General features: G+C 39.4%; 1 protein-coding gene across 1 annotated transcript; it reads right to left on the minus strand.

Moving 5' to 3' along the window:
• Positions 1-1,064: 1,064 nt before the first annotated feature.
• LOC117403321 (protein RD3-like) lies at positions 1,065-24,008 on the minus strand. Its single transcript, XM_034921447.2, has 3 exons — positions 23,677-24,008; positions 11,953-12,251; positions 1,065-4,830 (listed from the first exon to the last, which is right to left on the minus strand). The coding sequence occupies exons 2-3, from the start codon at positions 12,246-12,248 to the stop codon at positions 4,527-4,529; spliced, it is 600 nt and encodes a 199-aa protein (XP_034777338.2). The 5' UTR covers positions 12,249-12,251; positions 23,677-24,008; the 3' UTR covers positions 1,065-4,526.
• Between the last annotated feature and the right edge of the window lie 215 nt (positions 24,009-24,223).

Raw genomic sequence — 24,223 nt, forward strand, 5'->3', positions numbered from 1 at the left:
AAGCAGCTGAGAGTGGCGACAAGCAATTAGTAGTAAATGTACCCCAATCTACAGGGCTGGTTGTGTTCTTCTTTTTCTAGGGTTGGAGTCTTCATACCTATTTTTTTTGTTATGTATGTATGTTCTCTTTGCTCTTTTTTCTTTGCATAATGCGACTGAACATTTGAAGCAAAGATATGTGTTTACTTTATATTTGTGTTTATTCAAGCCATTACTGTTTTTTAAGGGACTTAAAGGTCCTGACCGGAAATGTAAAATGTGCTGACTGGAACAGCATAGCCTGTTTACATTTCCATTCAACATTGCTTTTACATTTAACTTGTATTTCTGCAACCCTTTACCAATCCACCACTATGCAGTGCAATTGATTATACATGACTGCAAGCCTAGCCACATGTAACTCATAGCCACCTGTAAAGTTAAACACCTTTCATGAATACAGCTCTTGGTTTTTAATAGGGTTGGCCATGCTCTGACTCCGGAGCCCTGGAGCCGGAGTGGAGCTCTGGAGCTGGGGCTGAGCTGGAGCTGGGGGTGCTAGAGCCGGGTCAGAGCTGGAGCTGGAGCTGGGGAAGCTAGAGCTGGGGCTCAGCTGGAGCTGAGGATGCTAGAGCCGGGGCGGAGCTGGAGCTGGGGATGCTAGAGCCGTGGCAGAGCTGAAGCTCGGGATGCTAGAGCCGGGGCTGAGCTGGAGCTGGGGATGCTAGAGCCGGGGCAGAGCTGGAGCTCGGGATACTAGAGCCGTGGCAGAGCTGGAGCTGGGGATGCTAGAGCCGGGGCTGAGCTGGAGCTGGAGCTGGGGATGCTAGAGCCGGGGCTGAGCTGGAGCTGGGGATGCTAGAGCCGTGGCAGAGCTGGAGCTGGGGATGCTAGAGCCGTGGCAGAGCTGGAGCTGGGGATCCTAGAGCCGGGGCAGAGCTGGAGCTGGGGATGCTAGAGCCGGGGCTGAGCTGGAGCTGGGGATGCTAGAGCCGTGGCAGAGCTGGAGCTGGGGATGCTAGAGCCGGGGCGGAGCTGGAGCTGGAGATCCTAGAGCCGTGGCGGAGCTGGAGCTGGGGATGCTAGAGCCGGGGCGGAGCTGGAACTCGGGATGCTAGAGCCATGGCGGAGCTGGAGCTGGGTCACTGGAGCGCTCCGGAGCTGAGGTTCTAGAGCAGCTCCATTATTTCCTGCCTTTCACATTTAAAAAAATCTTTCCTGAATTATTCAGTTTAACCATTTGAATGAACAAAAATAAACATAAGGCATACTAGATACTGTACTTTATAGAACACTGATTCTATCCATAGAACATATTTATTGTACTGCTAGAACGAACGTGGTATTTTCATGTTCAGATATCTGTTCAGGATTCAGACATGTATTTGAATTGGCTGATTTGCAAAACATCAAAATAATTATATGCAACACTGTTAAAGTTGAAAAATATCCTAGAAGTAAGAAAGGCCTTACTTTACCAAAGGATGCCATACATTCGTTACAGTTAAAAATATCTTGTGTGCATTTCAGGTAAAAACAAAGTCGACAATGCATATTTTTTAATAATCCCAGCAATTGCAACTTCACGTGTGTAGAGGTCACTGTTTGGTAGCTAGTGATGCGTGCGCAGCCTAATCTGGACTCGTTTTGACAGCCAGAAGAAGTAAGTGGCAGCAGTGTGGAGTAGTGGTTAGGGCTCTGGACTCTTGACCAGAGGGTTGTGGGTTCAATCCCCAGTGGGGGACACTGCTGTTGTACCCTTGAGCAAGGTACTTTACCTAGATTGCTCCAGTAAAAACCCAATTGTATAAATGGGTAGTTGTATGTAAAAAAAAAAAAAATAATGTGATATCTGTATAATGTGAAATAATGTATAATGTGATATCTTGTAACAATTGTAAGTCGCCCTGGATAAGGGCGTCTGCTAAGAAATAAATAATAATAATAATAATAATAAATGGGAACAAGAGTGGCTGTGTAAATTGGTGCAAGGCAAAACAGGTTGTGATGTGTATTTCTCATTTGTCAACTGTGTCATTTATGACTGACACAGACATTTTTTGTTCCCCTTCAAATACATGTAAAAAGGTGGGTTTTTTTGGATAGTAGTCCCAGCACTCAATTATTATATATTGTTTTTCTTTATTGAAATGTATTTTACTGTACAGTTAACTGCATTGTATATTATTATTATTACACCAAGACTGAGAATTGACCATACAAAACTCTGTATTAATAAAAATAGTAATAATAATAATAATAATTCAGACTACAAAATGTTACAACTCTCCTAGAATTATTATGCATGTTATATAAACATATGTAAGCAATCAGTGAGAAACAAATATTTACATTCATTTTATATAGTTTATAAACCTGCAAAACAAATATTGAAAATGCTGTTCAAAAAATAATTTACCACAAAAGCACTACAAGATGGCCATTGCTTTTTCTTGCAATTTTTTAGTCTTAGTTTAATTTTTGTAGTTGCCTCAGAAATCTACGGTAATTAACCAATTTCAAAAAGTGATTATAATTTGTTAAATGTGGTGATAAACCCCCTAACATCTACTAAATAAAATACTAAATGTTTGCACAATGAACCCCTGTCCAATATATGTCATTGTTGGATCAGTGGTACTTTGAGAGAGGCCAGAACAGAGGCTATTTTGACCTATTTGCAAATAACAGATTTATTTTAAAAGTAAAAGGAACAAGTTCCTCTTAGCTGTTTAATTCTAAAATAAATTATTCAAATCCGATCATCGGTTTTACTGCTATCATGAAAAAGTCAAAAAGAGAGAACCGGCTTGGTATTCGATGACCTTGACCTGGAGTTCAAAAGTCAAAGGTTTCCCACTGTCGTTGTATATGCCTTAATCTGCCCATGTGACAATGGTGGTGTTTACATGCACAAGTCATGACAGTTTTCCTCACAACCTGTTTGCCGTACTTTTCAGGAAATGCATTGACATGCAGTTCTGATTTAGGAAAAAAAATCGGCTGTATCAATGGAGATTCCTTAATTCATAGTCATTTAGGGGAAGGGATATTTAAATGTCTGTGTCTGCTTACTAAGTAGGAAAAGAACAACTCTGAATATCGTGAGGAGAGCTTCATGCGTTGCCATGAAGATAAAAACATTTAACAAGAGAAATTAATTGACGTGTTGTCGCGCACATTCTGAATTACGCCGCGGATTAGTCAGGCCTACTTGTTTGTCTGGTTACCATTCCAACACACACAAAATTATATAAAATATCATTTTGACAAGTTTTACTACTTAGAATTTATATTTGTGTGTGTGTGTGTGTTTTGTGGAACATCTAAAAGTTACATTTCATTAACACTAGAACCGCCTTTTACAATACATGTGTTTATTTTGTATATAACCTATAATATCCATTTATATATATATATATATATATATATATATATATATATATATATATATATATATATACACACACACACACAAGCCTGTTGTTATCTCTACTGGACCTGGCAGCCATCAATTCCTTCGTTTTGTACAAGGTAGGAGAGATTTCATCTTGAAGCTAGCCACAGCGCTTCAGCAGAAACATTTCAATCAGAAAACTGCAAAGCAGCAGGCTGCAGCAGCTCAACCTGGATTCTGTGCTGCGAGTGACACACACGCAGGATAAATCATATGATACTTTCGTTTTAGATTAAAAACGACTTGTTTTTACAGTTTTGTATGTGCATATACCTGTTAACACACTAGTTTCTTTTGAAATGTTTATTTTATTATAGTTTTTCATTTTTTTTTAAGGTAGTGCTTTATATGTGGTAAGTTAGAAAATAAACTATGTTTAATTGTTCATTTAAATACAGCGTTTCGGCTGTGCAGATGTTTGATATGATGTGCTTGAATAAAACTTTATCCGATAGTTTGTCTTTCATTTTAATATTGATGATGTTTAAAATGTACCATGATAATGACTGCCGTCGGCAGGTATGAGTATAACTGCGGCGGTTCTAGTGTTGAAGTAGTCCATAAATGTACAGTGTGTGTGTGTGTGTGTGTGGAGGGTGTCTATGTTTTGTACGGCCTTTCTGCGGGAGATTACGTGAGATTAAGTCAGAAGAACGGGATTTTGACTGCTGAAATCTTGTGAGCCACAAGCATGATTCCTGCTCCGGTTTACATGGGTTTTTACAGCTATTTTTAATAGGTGGTGTTTACATGCACAAGTCATGACAGTTTTCCTCACAACCTGTTTGCCGTACTATTCAGGAAATGCATTGACATGCAGTTCTGATTTAGGAAAAAAAATTGGCTGTATCAATGGAGATTCCTTAATTCATAGTCATTTAGGGGAAGGGATATTTAAATGTCTGTGTCTGCTTACTAAGTAGGAAAAGAACAACTTAACACCAAGTGGTTCTTAAGAAGATGATCATATAGACACAGTATATCAAATATAATTTTTAAGGTACTGGATAAAGTACTAAAGCTACAGAGAGGCAGGTGAAGGAGTTTTACGGCTAGCAGGTATGCCATAAAGGAGATATGTCAATGTCCATCAAAACCCCTTTGAGTGCTTAAATTCCGGCATGCTCCATACTCTCTTGTGCGGCTCACTTGTGCCCCTCTCCACATCCTCGGAAACTGTCTTGATGATGTCACTGCTGAATGGGTATATCCTCACTCTGGATTTGAAAGTCATTAAGGACAGGCTCATTGACCGCTTACTGTTCCACTGCCTGGCCAGCCTCTTAGCCTCTTCCTCCTCCTTCAACTTTTCCATAGAATCCTGAAGAACGGTGCGGAAGAGCTGTGACACCTCCTGGACTTCAGGCTCATACTCTGTCACAAGTTGCCGGAACCTGAGATAAAATCAAACACAATATTCAACTTATAAAGTTACTCATGGTGCTGACTGGATGAACTGTCCCACTCAACCATGTCAGATGCTTTTTTTCCCCCCAAAGGATGGGAACAATAAGGCTGGTCTGTGCCCCCGAAATATAGATGAAAGTGCATGTTCTACGACATCTAGAGTTGGTGTAATGTGAAGTGTATATTCTGCTAATTTTAAGGTTCTTGGGTATTCCCCCCCTTAGATTTGTTTCTGTTTTCAAAACTACTAAACCTATCAACGTGACCATTTCACTTTTGTTTACGTAGATAATATAAAGTTAGTATAGTAAATAAACAAAGGCTATACATGGGAAGATATACTGACTCTTCAGTGACTCTTCTCATAATGAAGGTTAGATGTCTAAATACCAGCTTACCTTTTATCTTAAGTAAGTGTAACAGCCCACAATAAAATTAGGAACACCTGCCACTGTGGAACAACACAACAACACTGATTACATTTTACATTACTGCCTCTAATATCTCTGTAAGCTCTGCTCTTCAGAATGCCCAAAGATACGGAGGCTCCTACAAAATGTGTATTAAAGTCTGTCACATCTGCGCATTTGCCCATTGTGACTATGACTAAGGTTATTCATCAGTGCATCAGTACAAATCAACCAAAACATGACAAAAGAAAAACCCATAGGCAATAATAATTGTCCCTAGCATCAGACAAATCCTGTTTGAATAAACCAGCCACTAACTTTTTTACAGTTTCACTTCTGCTCAACATAGGCAGCCAAGTTGATAAACCTACTTTAGTAACATTTATTACAATAACATTTGAGGACAGACTGTGCAACTCTGTTATAATGAGAATCTCACTAGGTGTTGTGTAAATAGTAACACTAATCCAGCTACTGTAGAACCATCTGTCTCAAAGCCTTATCCTTTTGTTGGCCAGCATTTTTATAACTCCAACACTGGCTGGTGGGTTAGTGATTGAGTTATTTATATGGGTAGCATAAGTCAATGACTCATCATATGAATGACACATCACTTGTGCTAAATATAAAGTATATCAGTATGAACATTATCATTAGTAAGGAACATTTTATTTGTATTGCCATATTTTAGCCTGTTGTATTTACTGTACATACTGTATTTAAAAAGGTTGTTTTCTGTTTAATCTAAAATGTTATACAACAAAAAACACACACACACACACACACACACACATATATATATATATATATATATATATATATATATATATATATATACAGTACTGTGCAAAAGTTTTAGGCAGGTGTGAAAAAATGCTGTAAAGTAAGAATGCTTTCAAAAATAGACATGTTAATAGATTATATCTATCAATTAACTAAATGCAAAGTGAGTGAACAGAAGAAAAATCTAAATCAAATCCATATTTGGTGTGACCACCCTTTGCCTTCAAAACAGCATCAATTCTTCTAGGTACACTTGCACAAAGTCAGGGATTTTGTAGGCATATAGTCAGGTGTATGATTCAACAATTATACCAAACAGGTGCTAATGATCATCAATTCAATATGTAGGTTGAAACACAATCATTAACTGAAACAGAAACAGCTGTGTAGGAGGAATAAAACTGGGTGTGGAACAGCCAAACTCAGCTAACAAGGTGAGGTTGCTGAAGACAGTTTACTGTCAAAAGTCATACACCATGGCAAGACTGAGCACAGTAACAAGACACAAGGTAGTTATACTGCATCAGCAAGGTCTCTCCCAGGCAGAAATTTCAAGGCAGACGGGTTTCCAGATGTGCTGTCCAAGCTCTTTTGAAGAAGCACAAAGAAACGGGCAACGTTGAGGACCGTAGACGCAGTGGTCGGCCAAGGAAACTTACTGCAGCAGATGAAAGACACATCATGCTTACTTCCCTTCGCAATCGGAAGATGTCCAGCAGTGCCATCAGCTCAGAATTGGCAGAAAACAGTGGGACCCTGGTACACCCATCTACTGTCTGGAGAAGTCTGGTCAGAAGTGGCCTTCATGGAAGACTTGCGGCCAAAAAGCCATATCTCCGACGTGGAAACAAGGCCAAGCGACTCAACTATGCACGAAAACACAGAAACTGGGGTGCAGAAAAATGGCAGCAGGTGCTCTGGACTGATGAGTCAAAATGTGAAATATTTGGCTGTAGCAGAAGGCAGTTTGTTCGCCGAAGGGCTGGAGAGCGGTACACGAATGAGTGTCTGCAGGCAACAGTGAAGCATGGTGGAGGTTCCTTGCAAGTTTGGGGCTGCATTTCTGCAAATGGAGTTGGGGATTTGGTCAGAATTAATGGTCTCCTCAATGCTGAGAAGTACAGGCAGATACTTATCCATCATGCAATACCATCAGGGAGGCATCTGATTGGCCCCAAATTTATTCTACAGCATGACAACGACCCCAAACATACAGCGAGAGTCATTAAGAACTATCTTCAGCGTAAAGAAGAACAAGGAGTCCTGGAAGTGATGGTATGGCCCCCACAGAGCCCTGATCTCAACATCATCCGAGTCTGTCTGGGATTACATGAAGAGAGAGAAGCAACTGAGGCTGCCTAAATCCACAGAAGAACTGTGGTTAGTTCTCCAAGATGTTTGGGCCAACCTACCTGCCGAGTTCCTTCAAAAACTGTGTGCAAGTGTACCTAGAAGAATTGATGCTGTTTTGAAGGCAAAGGGTGGTCACACCAAATATTGATTTGATGTAGATTTTTCTTCTGTTCACTCACTTTGCATTTTGTTAATTGATAAATATAAACTATTAACATGTCTATTTTTGAAAGCATTCTTACTTTACAGCATTTTTTCACACCTGCCTAAAACTTTTGCACAGTACTGTATATATATATATATATATATATATATATATATATATATATATATATATATATATATATATATATAAACAGACCTTAACCCCTTATGGCTGCAAGTAATTGCAGGGACATGACAATTTACATTGCAAGGGTGTAACAAGCAGTTTTTAGTAAGAAAGGATACTTCAGTCCTTTTACCAGGGGTCTCCCTGGCCCTGGAGAGCCCCAGTCCTGCAGGTTTTATGGGTGTCTTTACGTCATCAATGGCTAAAGATCTGGAACACATGTTACTTTAGACTAATTAAGCCAGTAATTGGTTCAATTAAGTAATTGAGCGCTCGGTAGAAACGAAAACCGTAAGACCCTTATACAAGATAATGAAAATAAGATTAAATAAAGTCAGCACACTATACACCACAAAACAAGTTAAGTTTTATATGTCTCACAATATTGGTCTAGGTAATACAAAATTAACAAACCGGTGAGCAAAAGGTCCAGCCAGGTAAACTAATTTGACAGGGTGAAGGTGAATTAAATAGACATCAAGGCATTATATTTTAAAACTTAACATGACTGAGGCACTCTGGTCTGGAGCTTTAAAATGGTCCACAGCATTCTGCTCTGAATTGGATTAATTAGAATATCTCTCCAATAAAAATAGTTTTAAAAACTTTCAGTATCTTCACACAAATGCTGCATTAAGATTACAGAACCCTACTGTCATACAGCAGCATTGATACAATATTAGAAAGAGTACCTGAACTGCATGAAGCCACTAATATACTCATGCTTTTTATTATTTAATATTTTACTATAAATTATGGAAATAAAAACTAAATTATACAGAGCCTGCATACACAAAATAACATATTGTTTTTTACATATTAAGATGAGGTCATCCTTATTTTTCCAAGCATCTGTCCATCAGCTTTTCCTAATGCCAAATAGGAGGGCTAAGCCTGCTAAACAAATGATTAGGAGAAACAGACCTTTGCCAACTAAAGCCACTTAACTTCTACGACAGTTCACGTCAGTCTTTAAATATACAATCAACTCCTGCTGCTATTAGTCTTTTATGCAGACCTTGACTTCCAATGTTCTTATACAGGCCATGGAATACATACACAGTAAAAAGAAATATAATTACTGTACATTGTTATTAGACACTTTTACAAAGATGCCAAAATTATTATTAATTTCTTAGCAAACACCCGTATCCAGGGCAACTTACAATTGTTACAAGATGTCACATTATTTTTTATCAATTACCCATTTATACAGTTGGGTTTTTACTGGAGCAATCTAGGTAAAGTACATTGCTCAAGGGTACAGCAGCAGTGTCCTCCACCTGGGATTGAACCCACAACCCTCTGGTCAAAAGTCCAGCGCCCTAACCACTACTCCACACTGCTGCCCACTCATACCACAATCCCAATTTCATAGTTCTGTGCTAAGGGCCAATGATATTGAGAACATTTCAATGGTATCCCATATGAACCAATAAATAGTAACAATTGCAGTTCCATATCAATACCAGTGATATTTGTTGCCTTTGCTGGAAAGCAGCAATCTGTTATACTAGTATAATGGTATACCAATAGTCTTTTTATAAACGTGGTATTTAAACGGTTAAAATGGTTGCATTTTGTTTGGCCTTACAGTTTCTAATGGTTTGTATAGTATTGCTATTTTGTACATTATGCTTTAGTTAAAAGATTGGCAGGTGACTATTAAGCCATTGTACATGCTCAATTAGACTGTCACAGTTATGAACAGCCAGCATAACTGATATACAGCTGGGTTTGGTTACGTGCTGCTGCAGCATATTAATTGAATTTAAATGTATTCACATTCCGGATGGCCAAAACAGAGAATTGTATAAAGTGCAACAACCACGTGCATAATCCAATCAATTCATCCATGACAATGATATATAACCTGTGACACCTAACAAGATATCCAAATAACAAAGTCAACCAGCACTCACTAATTGTATAACTGTTGTTTTATTTGTAGACAGACACCCACATACCAAAATAAATTAACCAACCAATCAGTTTTTAAAAATACAAAATAAGACTCAATGACACACGGATGGTTATTTTTGGCATCTCTCCATATGGTTAGTAATTTTCTTCTTTTTTTTATTTTTATTTTTTTTTTACTTTTGCTCCATTTCCAAATATGATTTTTAAAGCCACATAAAGCCCTGCTGTATTGTTCATTTATACAAAAAAAAAAAACCTCCATAAATTGCTGACATTCTGATGCCCTACAATTTTCTAGTGAATTAAATGTAAAAGGAGCAAAGACTTTATGTGTCTTTTGAAAAGCACATCGTACACTATTCTGTGATATACAATCGATGCAGACCATTTCAGTTTCTATTTTTTTTTTAATCAATAAATTATTAAGACATATACTGTAATTTAAACCCTTAAGTAAAATAAATATCATTGGCTTCCTCACATAAAAAACATATTCATTAATTTATGTCTGGGGCAGGATGTAAATCACCTTAAGTTAAGAATACAATGTGTTCTTGGTACATAAAGTAATTCCTGTAATTTCAAATCTCCAGAAGTACATACTCATATCTATAAATAAATACTAAAAAGCTTTGTGAATTAATTTTGAGGCAATGCTTATTCTTGTACTTGATTTTTGAGTTTCCTTTCAATTTTTCAGTGTTAAAAATAATATGCCAGTCAAAGCACAATCAGGAGTTCAATTCATTGATGAGTTGTTTTATTGAGGATCAAAGGTAAACATGGTATCTGTGACACCATGACAACCACAAACACACAGTACGCTTGCATAGTCTATGAGGACTTTGTCTTCCAGGAGGAATGTCATTCTTTAATGGAAAACAATTAACATTGAGCCTTGGCTATGCTATCAGGTGGCATGAATATTATTCATATTTATTTTTTTATAACCTACACATCCCTGGAAACAATGAATTGGTTTAATCTGCACTGTATTCAGCACTGGATAAAGGCGTCTGCTAAGAAATAAATAATAATAATAATAATAATAATAATAATAATAATAATAATAATAATAATAAGGCAATAGAATAAAACCTTACTATATACAACTGTTGAAATAAACAATATGAAATGACATCAGATTTTCTTTTGGATGAAGGTAATATATCTCTATCAGATTTTAGAACTGAAGATCTTTAATTTCTAAATCTTCATTTTGAAATTGTTTTTCATCTACACTTTGACACTTTGACCAGGACCTGAAATAATCCTTATAACTAACACATATTAGCTGGAATGAAGCCAGACATTAACTACAAAAATGTATAGTAGTATCATCATGGAAAAAAGTATATATTAATTAAATGTACCTTCATATAAAATTACTGAACTGCATGTTATTTTTAGCTTCTCTAATATATATATATATATATATATATATATATATATATATATATATATATATATATATATATATTCCATCTAAATTCTCATAGTATTTTAGTAATGATGCAGTGGCTTATATTGGTTTTAGATAAGATCCAGGCCTATAACCCAAGCCTATGAAAGGCTTTCTTACATGACTTTCCAATAAGATAATACAGATGCCATTAGCATTACTCCGAGAAGACTTTTTGATAGTGATGTCAGACTGAAGCTTTGAGTTTGTGAGACATTAGGATCAGCCACTGTGATTAGCTGAACCAGGATCAACAAAAAAAACAGTTAAGCCCAAATCCTGTTCAGGAAACAATTCTTGAATTTACTCCAGTAATTGCCCACACACCTCTCCCACCCCTTCCTCTACAAGCAGCTTATTCAGGTTTCAGCAAAGGGCTCAAAACATGTCATTTACCCCTGTGCACATCTCTTTTAAAACAGTTCCTACTACACTTATTAATGGTTACTGTGTGATGAGCTCAGTGCTCAACAACAACACATCTGATGCACTGGGCTGTTGGTGAAGGTGAGAGTAGAGTTGATGGTTGATGGTTGATGGTTGGTGTTGGTGTTAAAGGGAGTTTTTGCTGTGTTTACTTGAAAGCGGCAGCTCAGTCTTAAGCCACAATAAGGTATATTTAAAGGTGTTTGTATTGTTTTGTTTAACTGTTTATTTTGGCCACCGTGCCTCTGTTTGTTTGTTCCTGTGTTTTGTTTATTCTTTGTGTTTTACTATTAAAAGTGTGCAATAGCACTTAAATTTGCAGCTTCTGTGTCTGTCTCACTTCCTGGTAGTACCAGCTTTGCCAATGGCACTGTCCTGTTCACAGGGCCCTAGTACAAAGGCAAAAGCAAATTTAAGTTACCTGAGTATCACTGGGCCGCAGTAAGAGGGGTATATCTTAGCACATGCATTCTCCAGCTCCAGTCTCTCCCCTGGTGGGATGTTATAACTGTTCTTGGGATAGCTGACCAGCCAGCTGTAATCGACTCCAGTTTTGATCCTGCGGTACTCATTGTCTCGCTCCCGTTGCAGCTTCTCAGCCTGTTTGATCTGCCAGCTGAGCTCCAGCATCAGCATCTCGGTCACCATGTCCGCAGGGCTCCTCTGGGTGTGCCTGTAGTAGGGCTCATTCCACCTGAACCACGATGCTAGGGCCATGGTCTGCAAGAAGTAAAAGTAAATGTGTATGTTTCAAAGGGGAACAGAATAGCATCCAAATTGTGTTAGCTGCTGCTTAGAACTAGGTGTTAAAATATATGCCTTCTCTCATCAAAACGATCTTCAATGGCTGTGGCACTACTAAAGGGTGGTTCTGTTCTAAGGGGCAATGCTAGCATAAGGCCAGCCAGGTACAAGGATATGTAATTGTACCACAACAGTTCCATTTTCTTATTTTGACACACCAGTGGTATCACAGAGATATGAACCAATAGATACTGGTCATCCATTATAGTACCATTGTACAGTATTAGTAGCAGTTTGCAACCATACCAGTGTAGTGTGAAAATCTACCCCCCTCCCAGATTATTCCTGGGTACATTCTGGGGCTTCCCAGAATCAACCCTAGGATCGTTTCTGCAATATACCCTGTGGTAGGTTCTGAAGTCTTCTAGTATAAGGAAGACATATTATTAAACAATAACACATGTCAAACATGAAACCTTTGCTAAATTAATATTGTTGTATGAATTACTGTGAGATAGCATAATAATATAATAGTCTGTTTTGAAATTCACAAAATAAATGCATCTTGAATATACTTTATTTTCATGATATATTTTATGTATTTGTTTGCTTGTTTTGTTTATTTATTTGCAGTTACACATATTTTACATTTTCTGCTCATCTTCTGTTAATGAATTGGTTTAAATATTGTAAGACGTTTTCCACAAGTTTAAACATAGCTTTTGGGATTTCAGTACCCACATTAGAATTGCTCTTTATTTCATCTATATATCTCTATGTGCATGTATGTATGTGTATATATCAAACATGCCATGTAAATTGTGAGATACATTGCCTTCATTTTTATTTTTAATATATTTCCATATATTTAATGCATTTTCCACACTATAAATATACTACGGTATATTCTACAGTATATTTACAATATATTATATTTTAGGTATATTTTAAACATATACAGCAACAATACATTTATAAATATAAATACATTTCTTTGCTATATTTAAATATATTCTACAGTATATTTAAAATGTTATTATAAATTGCATTTATTTTCAATTAAATTGTTTTAAAGAGAGTTGCATGTTGTTATTATTACACTAAATCAGGGTATTGGGATGGATTGCGGGAATGGGGTAGATTATGTAAATTCTATTTGCTTAGTACAACCTTCAAGACATAATACTGGTGGAGTAGATTCTGGGATGAGGGCGTAGATACTGAAAGACATGGGGTAGATTCTGGTGGGCCACAAAATGTAGCCGGGTATAATCTCATAGGGGGTATAATAGGAGAGGTTACATCGAGACCACTATGCAATATCATTGAGTTGGGTCTGGTTTCTTCACTGTAATAATTTTGTATTTTAGTGGTATCTCAATGGTATGTCAAGCATTTCTTTATGGAAACAAAAGGGGTGGGATTTTGGGGTCCCAAATCGTGAGCATGTATGGTTGCTGCCTGGTACAGCAGGACCCCCACAGTTCCATTCCACAGCCCCTCCAGTGGCAGGTTATGAACATTACTTGCATTACTTTTTGAACAAGAAGCAGTGCCCAGTTCTTCTGCAACTAAGAATATGCCAGTGTTATACCATCCCTTCAGATGTCGGAGAGATATTGGTACTGGCAACAAGGCTCATAGCTCTTCAAGGCTTCTCAAGCAGACTGTTAATCGTGCCATCTTGTTCCACAGCCTGGTGTTATTTTGATGCTTCCACAGTCAGAAATAGTACAAATGTGACATAACAGGCTTGATCCTTAAACTTGCTAATGTGCTTCCATCTAGCACATCCCTAGTCCCCATGCTACCTGCCACTTTCCGCTGTGTAGGATGTGTAGGATTTGGAAAAGCTACAGTTATTTTTAAACCTATATATATATACACAAAGCCGCCTCTTCAGGTTCGTTTGCCCCTTTAAAAACTTGACCCAACGCAGGAACTTTGGTTTTTAGCACGGTTGTGCACTTTTTATTCAAACACAAAATACCAAGATAAATATATATATATATATATATATATATATATATATATATATATATATATATATATATATATACAGTTGTAGTCAAAAGTTTACATACCACAATGGAAATGTATAATTTCTAGACATTTCTCTAAAACAAATAATTATAGGAAAAATCTTTTGTAGCAAAAGTTTTGCTTTTGTGGATGACAAAAAAAAGTAAACATAAACAATTATTTATTTCAGCAATTATTTTTTCAAAACTCCAAAAATGTTAATTCAAAAGTATTCATACCCTGACAAGGAAAATGAAATTAATAGCTAGTTGAGGCACCTTCAGCAATAATAAACTCTTTTAAATGATTAGGATATTTGTCAATGAGCATTTGGCATGATTCTTTAGTGATTTTCTGCCATTCTTCACAGCAAAATTGTTCCAGTTCATTCAAATTCCGAGGACTTCTCTTGTGCACAGCCTTATTCAACTCATACCAAAGATTCTCAATCAGACTTAGATCGTTACTTTGACTAGGCCATTCCAGAACCTTGATTTTATTCTTCTTTAACATTCTGAAGTAGATTTTGATGTTTGCTTTGGATCGTTGTTGTGTTGGAACGTCCAGTTGCACTTTAAACCAAGTTTTGTAGCGGAGGGTTTCAGTAATTGGCTAATATCTTTTGGTATGCTATTGAATACATTATATCATGTATTGTAACTATATTTCCTGTGCCATTAGAGAAAATAATAATACATTTTTTTTTTGGTTTTTTGGCGGACGCCTTTCAGGACACTCAAGGACATCTTACATTAAAAGTAGGCCTACATAAAGTCATCAATCAACAGTGCAATTTAAAGTCTAAAAATCTAAAATCAAAGGACCAAACAAAACAGGCAGATAAAAAAAAAGGAACGAGGGGTTGGGTAGAGGATACAAACCCGGTTTGGGGTAAGGTTTTAGGTTTAGGGGGGTAGGGTTGGGAATAGGATACGGACCTGGTTTAGGGTAAGGGTTTGGGTTAGGAAGGCACATAGGGATACCTAGTAATAAAGGGAAGGCAAAGAAAGAGGGGTAGGACAGAGTCAAACATAGACCATAGACTAAAGGTCATAGGCTTCCTGGAAGAGGTGTGTTTTCAGGAGGTTTTTGAATGAGATGACTGTGTCTGCATGTCGTATGTGTGGGGGGAGTGCATTCCAGAGCCCGGGTGCCCATGGTGGAGAGGCGGAATGATGGAGTGACAAGGAGATCAGCAGAGGAGGAGGGGAGGGAGCGGGAGGGGGCATAGACTGGGAGAATGTCATAGAGGTAGGTGGGTGCCAGGTTGTGAAGGGCTTTGTAGGTGATGAGGAGTGTCTTAAAGTCAATACGGTATTGCACAGGGAGCCAGTGTAGATTGATGAGGATTGGTGTGATGTGTTCAGTTGATCTAGTGTGGGTGAGGATTCTGGCAGCAGAGTTCTGGACCAGTTGGAGTCTTTTGGTGAGTTTAGTGGGGATACCAGTGAGGAGAGTGTTACAGTAGTCCAGTCAAGAAGTGACAAAGGCATGGATGAGGGTTTCGGTGCTAAAGTGTGAAAGTGAGGGTCGGAGCCTAGAGATATTGCGGAGGTGGAATGCTGTCCGGGTGATGGTTTTTATGTGGGATTCGAATAAGAGGGAACTGTCCAGGGTGACACCAAGGCCTTTGACTTGTGTTGACAGAGGGACCAGGAAACCATCTATGGTGATGTTGAGGTTGTGCTGTTTGGAGAGAGTGGATTTGGAGCCGATGAGCATGACCTCCGTCTTGTTGCTGTTGAGTTGGAGGAGGTTCATGCTCATCCAGCTCCGGATGTCTTGAAGACAGTTGATGAGGGAGGTGGGAGGGAGGGGAGTGGTGGGTTTGGTGGAGAGGTACAGCTGGGTGTTATCAGCATAGCAGTGATGTTGCATGATCTTGCCCAGGGTTAGGAGGCATATGATGCAGTGGAGAGGACCCAACACTGACCCCTGGTGGACACCCTGTGAGACAGCCGCAGACCCTGATCTGTGATTTTTCAGTTGCACAAACTGTTGGCGGTCAGTGAGGTAGGAGGAAAACCAGGAGAGTGCAACACCTGTGACACCAACACCAGCCAGACGTTCCATAAGGAGTGGATGGGAGATGGTATCAAAGGCTGCACTCAGATCGAGGAGGATAAGGATAGATAGCAGGCCTGAATCGGCTGCACGGAGAAGGTCGTTGGTGATTTTGACAAAGGCTGTTTCGGTGCTGTGCTTGGAGCGGAAACTGGACTGGAATGGTTTGTGAAAGTTATTGGAGTTGAGATGGTGTTGCCACAACCCGCTCCAGTATTTTGGAGAGGAAGGGAAGGTTTGAAACGGGACGGAAGTTGTTCAGATCATCAGGGTCAGCATTCGGCTTTTTAAGGATGGGAGTAACGGCAGCAATCTTGAGAGTGGAGGGTACGATGCCAGTGGTGAGGGAGGAGTTAATTATGCCAGTGAGCAGGGGAGAGATAGAAGGCAGACAGGCTTTGACAAGGCTGGTGACAGGGGGTCAAGTTGGCAGGTGGATGAGTTGGATTTGCAGATAAGCTCAGTGACGGAATTCTCAGTAGCCAGGGTGAAGTCAGAGAGGCAGGTGGTGTAGACTGGGCCTTCTGAGGTGTTCATCCAGGACAAATTGTCGGCAGGAGTACTGGGCATTGTAAGTAGATGTTGGTGGATGTCGTGGATTTTGGCGTGGAAGAAGTTCAGGAACTTGTTGCACTGTGCAGGAGAGGGGTCTGCAGGGAAGTTGTCAGGAGGCTGATTCCCTATTCACAACTGTTAAGACTCAGACGTATTTACAGTGACGATCAAGATTTCTTCGACAAAAGTGAGGAAATGTATGTGTGTTTTGGAAATTGTGGCTTTCCAGACAAGATCATCACTAAAGCGAAATCCCACATTTCAAACATAATAGAAAAATGCTTCATATAATAACAATATACAACACACAGATGATAGAATCCCTCTGGTCCTCACTTACCACCCTACCAACTGAAAGATACAGACAACTGTGCAAAGAAACTTTAAAATTTTACAACAAGCCCCATCTACAGCGCCTACTTTCAAGACTCCCACCTTGATGTCATATAGAAGAGACAACAATATAAGAGAATATGTGGTACACAGTGCTATTCGTCCTTGTGGGGAACCTTTGAAAGACACATATCCATGTAATAGACCACGATATAATACCTGTAAATACATTACCTGCAAGAAATTGTATATTGGGGAAACAAATTGTATATTGGGGAAACTAAAAGGCATTTAGCAGACCGGTTTGTAGAACACTTAAGAAGCATTCACATTAACACCACTGCACTTCCAGTAGCCCGTCACTTCAACAGTGATGATCACACTGCTGAAGACATCACAGTCTGTGTGATCAATCAGTGCTATGGAAGAAATGTTGCTCGGAAACCAAAGGAACGAGAGTTTATCTTCAAACTGGGAACTTTGGAACCTCTGGAAATGAACATTATATTCTAATAATCACGACACCATACACAGAATTTGTGTATAATTACAAATCTTGAATAACAACAAGTTTACTGCACTGTGTTTACTTTTCTTTTTAAACAGCTGAAGAAAAAATGTCCTGAAAATAAAAGATTTTTGAATCTTATAAACCTTTTGTGTACATTTTTTAAAAACCTTTTCTTTCATATGCCTTCAATTTTGTACACTGCAGTTTTATATATATATATATATATATATATATATATATATATATATATATATATATATATATATATATATATATATATACAGTACTGTGGTGCAAAAGTTTTAGGCAGGTGTGAAAAAATGCTGTAAAGTAAGAATGCTTTCAAAAATAGACATGTTAATAGTTTATATTTATCAATTAACAAAATGCAAAGTGAGTGAACAGAAGAAAAATCTACATCAAATCAATATTTGGTGTGACCACCCTTTGCCTTCATAACAGCATCAATTCTTCTAGGTACACTTGCACACAGTTTTTGAAGGAACTCGGCAGGTAGGTTGGCCCAAACATCTTGGAGAACTAACCACAGTTCTTCTGTGGATTTAGGCAGCCTCAGTTGCTTCTCTCTCTTCATGTAATCCCAGACAGACTCGGATGATGTTGAGATCAGGGCTCTGTGGGGGCCATACCATCACTTCCAGGACTCCTTGTTCTTCTTTACGCTGAAGATAGTTCTTAATGACTCTCGCTGTATGTTTGGGGTCGTTGTCATGCTGCAGAATAAATTTGGGGCCAATCAGATGCCTCCCTGATGGTATTGCATGATGGATAAGTATCTGCCTGTACTTCTCAGCATTGAGGAGACCATTAATTCTGACCAAATCCCCAACTCCATTTGCAGAAATGCAGCCCCAAACTTGCAAGGAACCTCCACCATGCTTCACTGTTGCCTGCAGACACTCATTCGTGTACCGCTCTCCAGCCCTTCGGCGAACAAACTGCCTTCTGCTACAGCCAAATATTTCACATTTTGACTCATCAGTCCAGAGCACTTGCTGCCATTTTTCTGCACCCCAGTTCCTGTGTTTTCGTGCATAGTTGAGTCGCTTGGCCTTGTTTCCACGTCGGAGGTATGGCTCTTTGGCCGCAAGTCTTCCATGAAGGCCACTTCTGACCAGACTTCTCCAGACAGTAGATGGGTGTACCAGGGTCCCACTGTTTTCTGCCAATTCTGAGCTGATGGCACTGCTGGACATCTTCCGATTGCGAAGGGAAGTAAGCATGATGTGTCTTTCATCTGCTGCAGTAAGTTTCCTTGGCCGACCACTGCGTCTACGGTCCTCAGCGTTGCCCGTTTCTTTGTGCTTCTTCAAAAGAGCTTGGACAGCACATCTGGAAACCCCTGTCTGCCTTGAAATTTCTGCCTGGGAGAGACCTTGCTGATGCAGTATATCTACCTTGTGTCTTGTTACTGTGCTCAGTCTTGCCATGGTGTATGACTTTTGACAGTAAACTGTCTTCAGCAACCTCACCTTGTTAGCTGAGTTTGGCTGTTCCTCACCCAGTTTTATTCCTCCTACACAGCTGTTTCTGTTTCAGTTAATGATTGTGTTTCAACCTACATATTGAATTGATGATGATCATTAGCACCTGTTTGGTATAATTGTTGAATCATACACCTGACTATATGCCTACAAAATCCCTGACTTTGTGCAAGTGTACCTAGAAGAATTGATGCTGTTTTGAAGGCAAAGGGTGGTCACACCAAATATGGATTTGATTTAGATTTTTATTCTGTTCACTCACTTTGCATTTAGTTAATTGATAAATATAATCTATTAACATGTCTATTTTTGAACGCATTCTTACTTTACAGCATTTTTTCACACCTGCCTAAAACTTTTGCACAGTACAGTATATATATATATTATATATATATATATATATATATATATATATATATATATATATATATATATATTGTGAAACGACTCACCCACTTGGGTTCGTTGCCCCTTTAAAAGTACGACCCAGGACACACAAATGGATTTTTTCCAGCGCGGTTGCGCTATTTTTTAATAAACACAAAAGTAAAAACAAAGCACACAAAATAAACACCTAGCTCTTTCTGAGCACTAACTACACACGCAGGAACCTAACTACCACAGGACGGCTAAGCCGTTTCCCTGTTCCACAAAAACTTAACCACACAGGTTTGCACCATACCTTTTCCTCGGGACTGCCAGGAAGCAGAGCACTCCTTTCTGCCTCCTTCTCCTTAGCAGCCTCGAGCAGACTGCCTGCTCTCCTTTTAAACCCCGCACCTGGGCCTAATTTCCAATAGCGCCCAGGTGCGGATGATAATTAATAATAAAACAATTAAACAATTAAACAAAACAATAAGACAATTAACAAAACTGATTAACTGAAAAAGCAGAAACAATCAAACAAAAAGGTGCATTTCTTTCGCAGGGAGGTTTTAACCCCCTCCCTGCTGTCTCTCACAACCCTCTATCTCACATATCCCCCCCCTTGTCTTTACAAGACACAGGCCACGAGACGGCCACCTCCTCCCCTAAAACACAACCACCCACCCTCAAGTCCATAAATGTCCTTTCTTGCCCTCTTCCTCGGGCAGGCTTGAGGGTGGATCGGTCCACATCCCGGCTCAGCCAGGTAAGGACCGCGCACCGACGACAAGGGGACCCAACGGTTCGACAGGGGCGACCGGAGCGTAGACCGTGGCACTGGAGGATGCAGCAGTGGACAGAGATCTTCCCCTGGGAACCGGCGCAGTGATGTCCGATCACCCAGGGGAAGCGAAGCAGCGAACAGGGGGAGTGACAGCGACGTCTGGCAGCAGCCCAGCGACGTCTGGGTGCTCGGGGAGAGCGGAGCAGGGAACCAGGGGCAAAGCTGTGGCCAGTGCTGCAGACTCCTGGGCTCTAGGTCCAGCGCAGGAAGGTCCGGGAAGACCGGCCGGGTGTCCTGGAGCAAGGAGTGAGGGACTGGACGCAGCAGCGCCGGACTGGACCGTAGGGGTGGTGGTCGGGGCTGTGGTGGAGATATGCGTTCCCCCTCCTCCCCGGGCTCCAGAAGCAGCGGCTCCTCCCCTCTGGGCTCTGGCAGCGGCGGCTCCTCCCCACTGGGCTCTGGCAGCGGTGGCTCCTCCCCTCTGGGCTCTGGCAGCGGCGGCTCCTCCCCTCTGGGCTCTGGCAGCGGCGGCTCCTCCCCTCTGGGCTCTGGCAGCGGCAGCTCCTCCCCTCTGGGCTCTGGCAGCAGCAGCTCCTCCCCTCTGGGCTCTGGCAGCGGCAGCTCCTCCCCTCTGGGCTCTGGCAGCGGCAGCTCCTCCCTTTCTGGCTCGGGAGACTGCGGAGCTGCGCTAGCCTGCTCCCACTTTTGGAGTAACAGCTCCAATTTGGTTGGCTCCCTTCTCTTCACTGGGGCCAACCCCATCTCTCTCTCCCATCTCCCAAGTTGCTCTCTCTGAGCAACAGCCTTCTTCGTAATCTGCTCAATCATCTGCAGTAAATCCATTTTTCTCTGGGTCGTAGGGGATCCCACCGCTGCCACCATATGTGAAACGACTCACCCACTCGGGTTCGTTGCCCCTTTAAAAGTACGACCCAGGACACACAAATGGATTTTTTCCAGCGCGGTTGTGCTATTTTTTAATTAACACAAAAGTAAAAACAAAGCACACAAAATAAACACCTAGCTCTTTCTGAGCACTAACTACACACGCAGGAACCTAACTACCACAGGACGGCTAAGCCGTTTCCCTGTTCCACAAAAACTTAACCACACAGGTTTGCACCATACCTTTTCCTCGGGACTGCCAGGAAGCAGAGCACTCCTTTCTGCCTCCTTCTCCTTAGCAGCCTCGAGCAGACTGCCTGCTCTCCTTTTAAACCCCGCACCTGGGCCTAATTTCCAATAGCGCCCAGGTGCGGATGATAATTAATAATAAAACAATTAAACAATTAAACAAAACAATAAGACAATTAACAAAACTGATTAACTGAAAAAGCAGAAACAATCAAACAAAAAGGTGCATTTCTTTCGCAGGGAGGTTTTAACCCCCTCCCTGCTGTCTCTCACAACCCTCTATCTCACAATATATATATATATATATATATATATATATATATATATATATATATATATATATATATACTGTATATATATATATATGCAGTATTGCAAAGTTGACATTATCAGGAGTTCATCAATAACCAATCAACCACATGTGCATTTAAACCAATTTAAGTTCTCTTCTAAGTCCTCATACTTTCCTGCATGTATTCTTTTAGTAGTAGAAGCCACCTGAGAGTTGTGATAGGCACTCAAAATTGCATTCCTGTTTTTAAGAATCTTTGAGATTGTTGACGTGCGCAAAGAAAATGTGTCTCTCCTTTCTCAAATAGAGCAATTATTTAAGCCTTCGTGGCTATGTTTAAATCTTTTCTGAGGCTTTTTCATTTTAATATGCATTGGTCAAAGAAACACTGAACACACGCTTCTGATCTCTTTGAGTCAAATCTGTCAGGTGCGGTGTATACAGAATATGTCAAAAAACATACAGTTGATGCAGGCATTTTGAAGTGAAATAGGTCTCTCTGACCTACAGTCACAGCATGTAATCATTTCTTTTATCACATGGTCATGGGTAGAATACACAATCAAGCAGACATGGTTTTGGCAAGGTTTTTTTGCATGTTATATTTACTAATGGGTCTTTGCTCAAGAAATTACCATACTTGAATGAAGCATGCTCAGGCGCTTTTTCTTTTACAAAGCAATGCAAATCTGAAAGCAATGTTTACATAAAATGTGATTGAAACTAGGCTGTAATTGAGTCTAAATATTTAATCCAGAAAATTATAATATCCTTTGTGTCTTTTATTTTACACTATAAATGATTCTATTCACTTTTTTAATTGCATCTACTTGATATGCCTTGAAAACAATAATGGTACCAATTCCTGAACATCTTGATTACACAGTTTGTAGTTTTTGAAATTATTGATTAATGTATTTCTCCCAAGCCATACAATCTTCTTTTATGTGACATTTGTATGCCTTGACAACATATGCATGTCATGCCACTTTATTTGATGCAATCGCTGTCATTTTCAATGTGTATATATATATATATATATATATATATATATATATATATATATATATATATATATATATATATAATGTATGGTGTTTTCGATTGGGTTGTATAAAAGAGATGCACTTTATACAAGAGGTGTGCATTATATAGGAGATGTAACCCAAGATAGCTCAATTATGGGTGTTAAACATGGGAGGTATGTTTCTTACACAGTGCAGATTATATTCCCAAAAATACCGTATTAGTATCCAAAATAACTGCAATGAAACTAATGAATCGTCAAAATCTGAAGGGCTTGTGATTTATTAATGAAAAATAAAAGCTCAGCTTGGCTGCATAAACAAGGCACAACACTGACATACTAACATTGATTTACAATATAAATTAAGAAGAAAACCAGAATCTTAATTAGGGCTTAATAATGTACCTTCCTACAGTAGTCTTGTTATACTCCTTTGAAGTTTATCATGCTGATCGCCTAATGAATGCTCAGGTGTGATTCTCCAGTGCCAACATATATTTTTCTGTCTGTGCATCAGATTTCAAACAGTAAACAATGTTCTTTACTTAGTTTCTTTTTGTAAATCCAATAGACAGCGTATTAAATGAATTATGTTCAAATAAAAGTGTTTTATTTATAATATTAGGGTTTGTTTTCTGTAAGATGCTCCCTTTTAATAATACAGAATTACTGTAGCTTGGATTTACCTCTGACCTCAGTCATTTTTGTTTTAAAAAGTGCAATTAAACTCATGTAACTAACAAACAAACATAGGAATAAAAAGTCTGCTTATTTTTACAATAAAAAAATGAAATATTTAAATGTTTACCTGGATTACGGTTTCCTTGGAATGGCCCAACTGTCTTTACACCTTCACACCTGAGTAAATAAGCGACAGAACTGTAGTACTTGAAATCCACTGTGTAAATGTTCTGCTTATTGAATATTGCCTCGTGCTCTACCTGCTCCGACTACTTTCAATTTGTGAAACAAGCAGGGGCTCTGCCTGCCCGTCACTTGTTGCTCTGGTTTTGTTGTATTGTCAAGGGGGCAGGCTGAATCGCGCACTGATGAAGACCTTACTCCTTGATTATGATTTGCAGTTGCCATAGAAATGATTCTAAGCCTATTTGGCCACAGAAAGCCCTATCTGTAGAGAGAGTGAGTGTGTTTAACACTAGAGCTTACACTGAATGCCAGGCAGACCAGGATATCAGGGATGTGGTAAGACGTAGATGAACAGATGCGACAGACCTCCAGTTCAATTTCATTTAGTATTTCTCTGTCCAGTACAATGTTAAAGTAGTGATCACTTGTTGGTAGCCACTGTTTTTTTTGGGGGGGGATGGGCTAAATAGGGAAATGTTTTTTTTTTC

This window comes from Acipenser ruthenus, chromosome 5, assembly GCF_902713425.1.
Source record: "Acipenser ruthenus chromosome 5, fAciRut3.2 maternal haplotype, whole genome shotgun sequence".
NCBI classification, from domain to species: Eukaryota; Metazoa; Chordata; class Actinopteri; order Acipenseriformes; family Acipenseridae; genus Acipenser; species Acipenser ruthenus.

Excerpts from the sequence above, each read along its gene's own strand:
- LOC117403321 (XM_034921447.2), bottom strand. The coding sequence starts at position 12,248 with ATGGCCCTAGCATCGTGGTTCAGGTGGAATGAGCCCTACTACAGGCAC. Across the intron at positions 4,831-11,952 it reads TGCGGCCCAGTGATACTCAG|GTTCCGGCAACTTGTGACAG; the intron begins GTAACTTAAATT and ends ATTTTATCTCAG.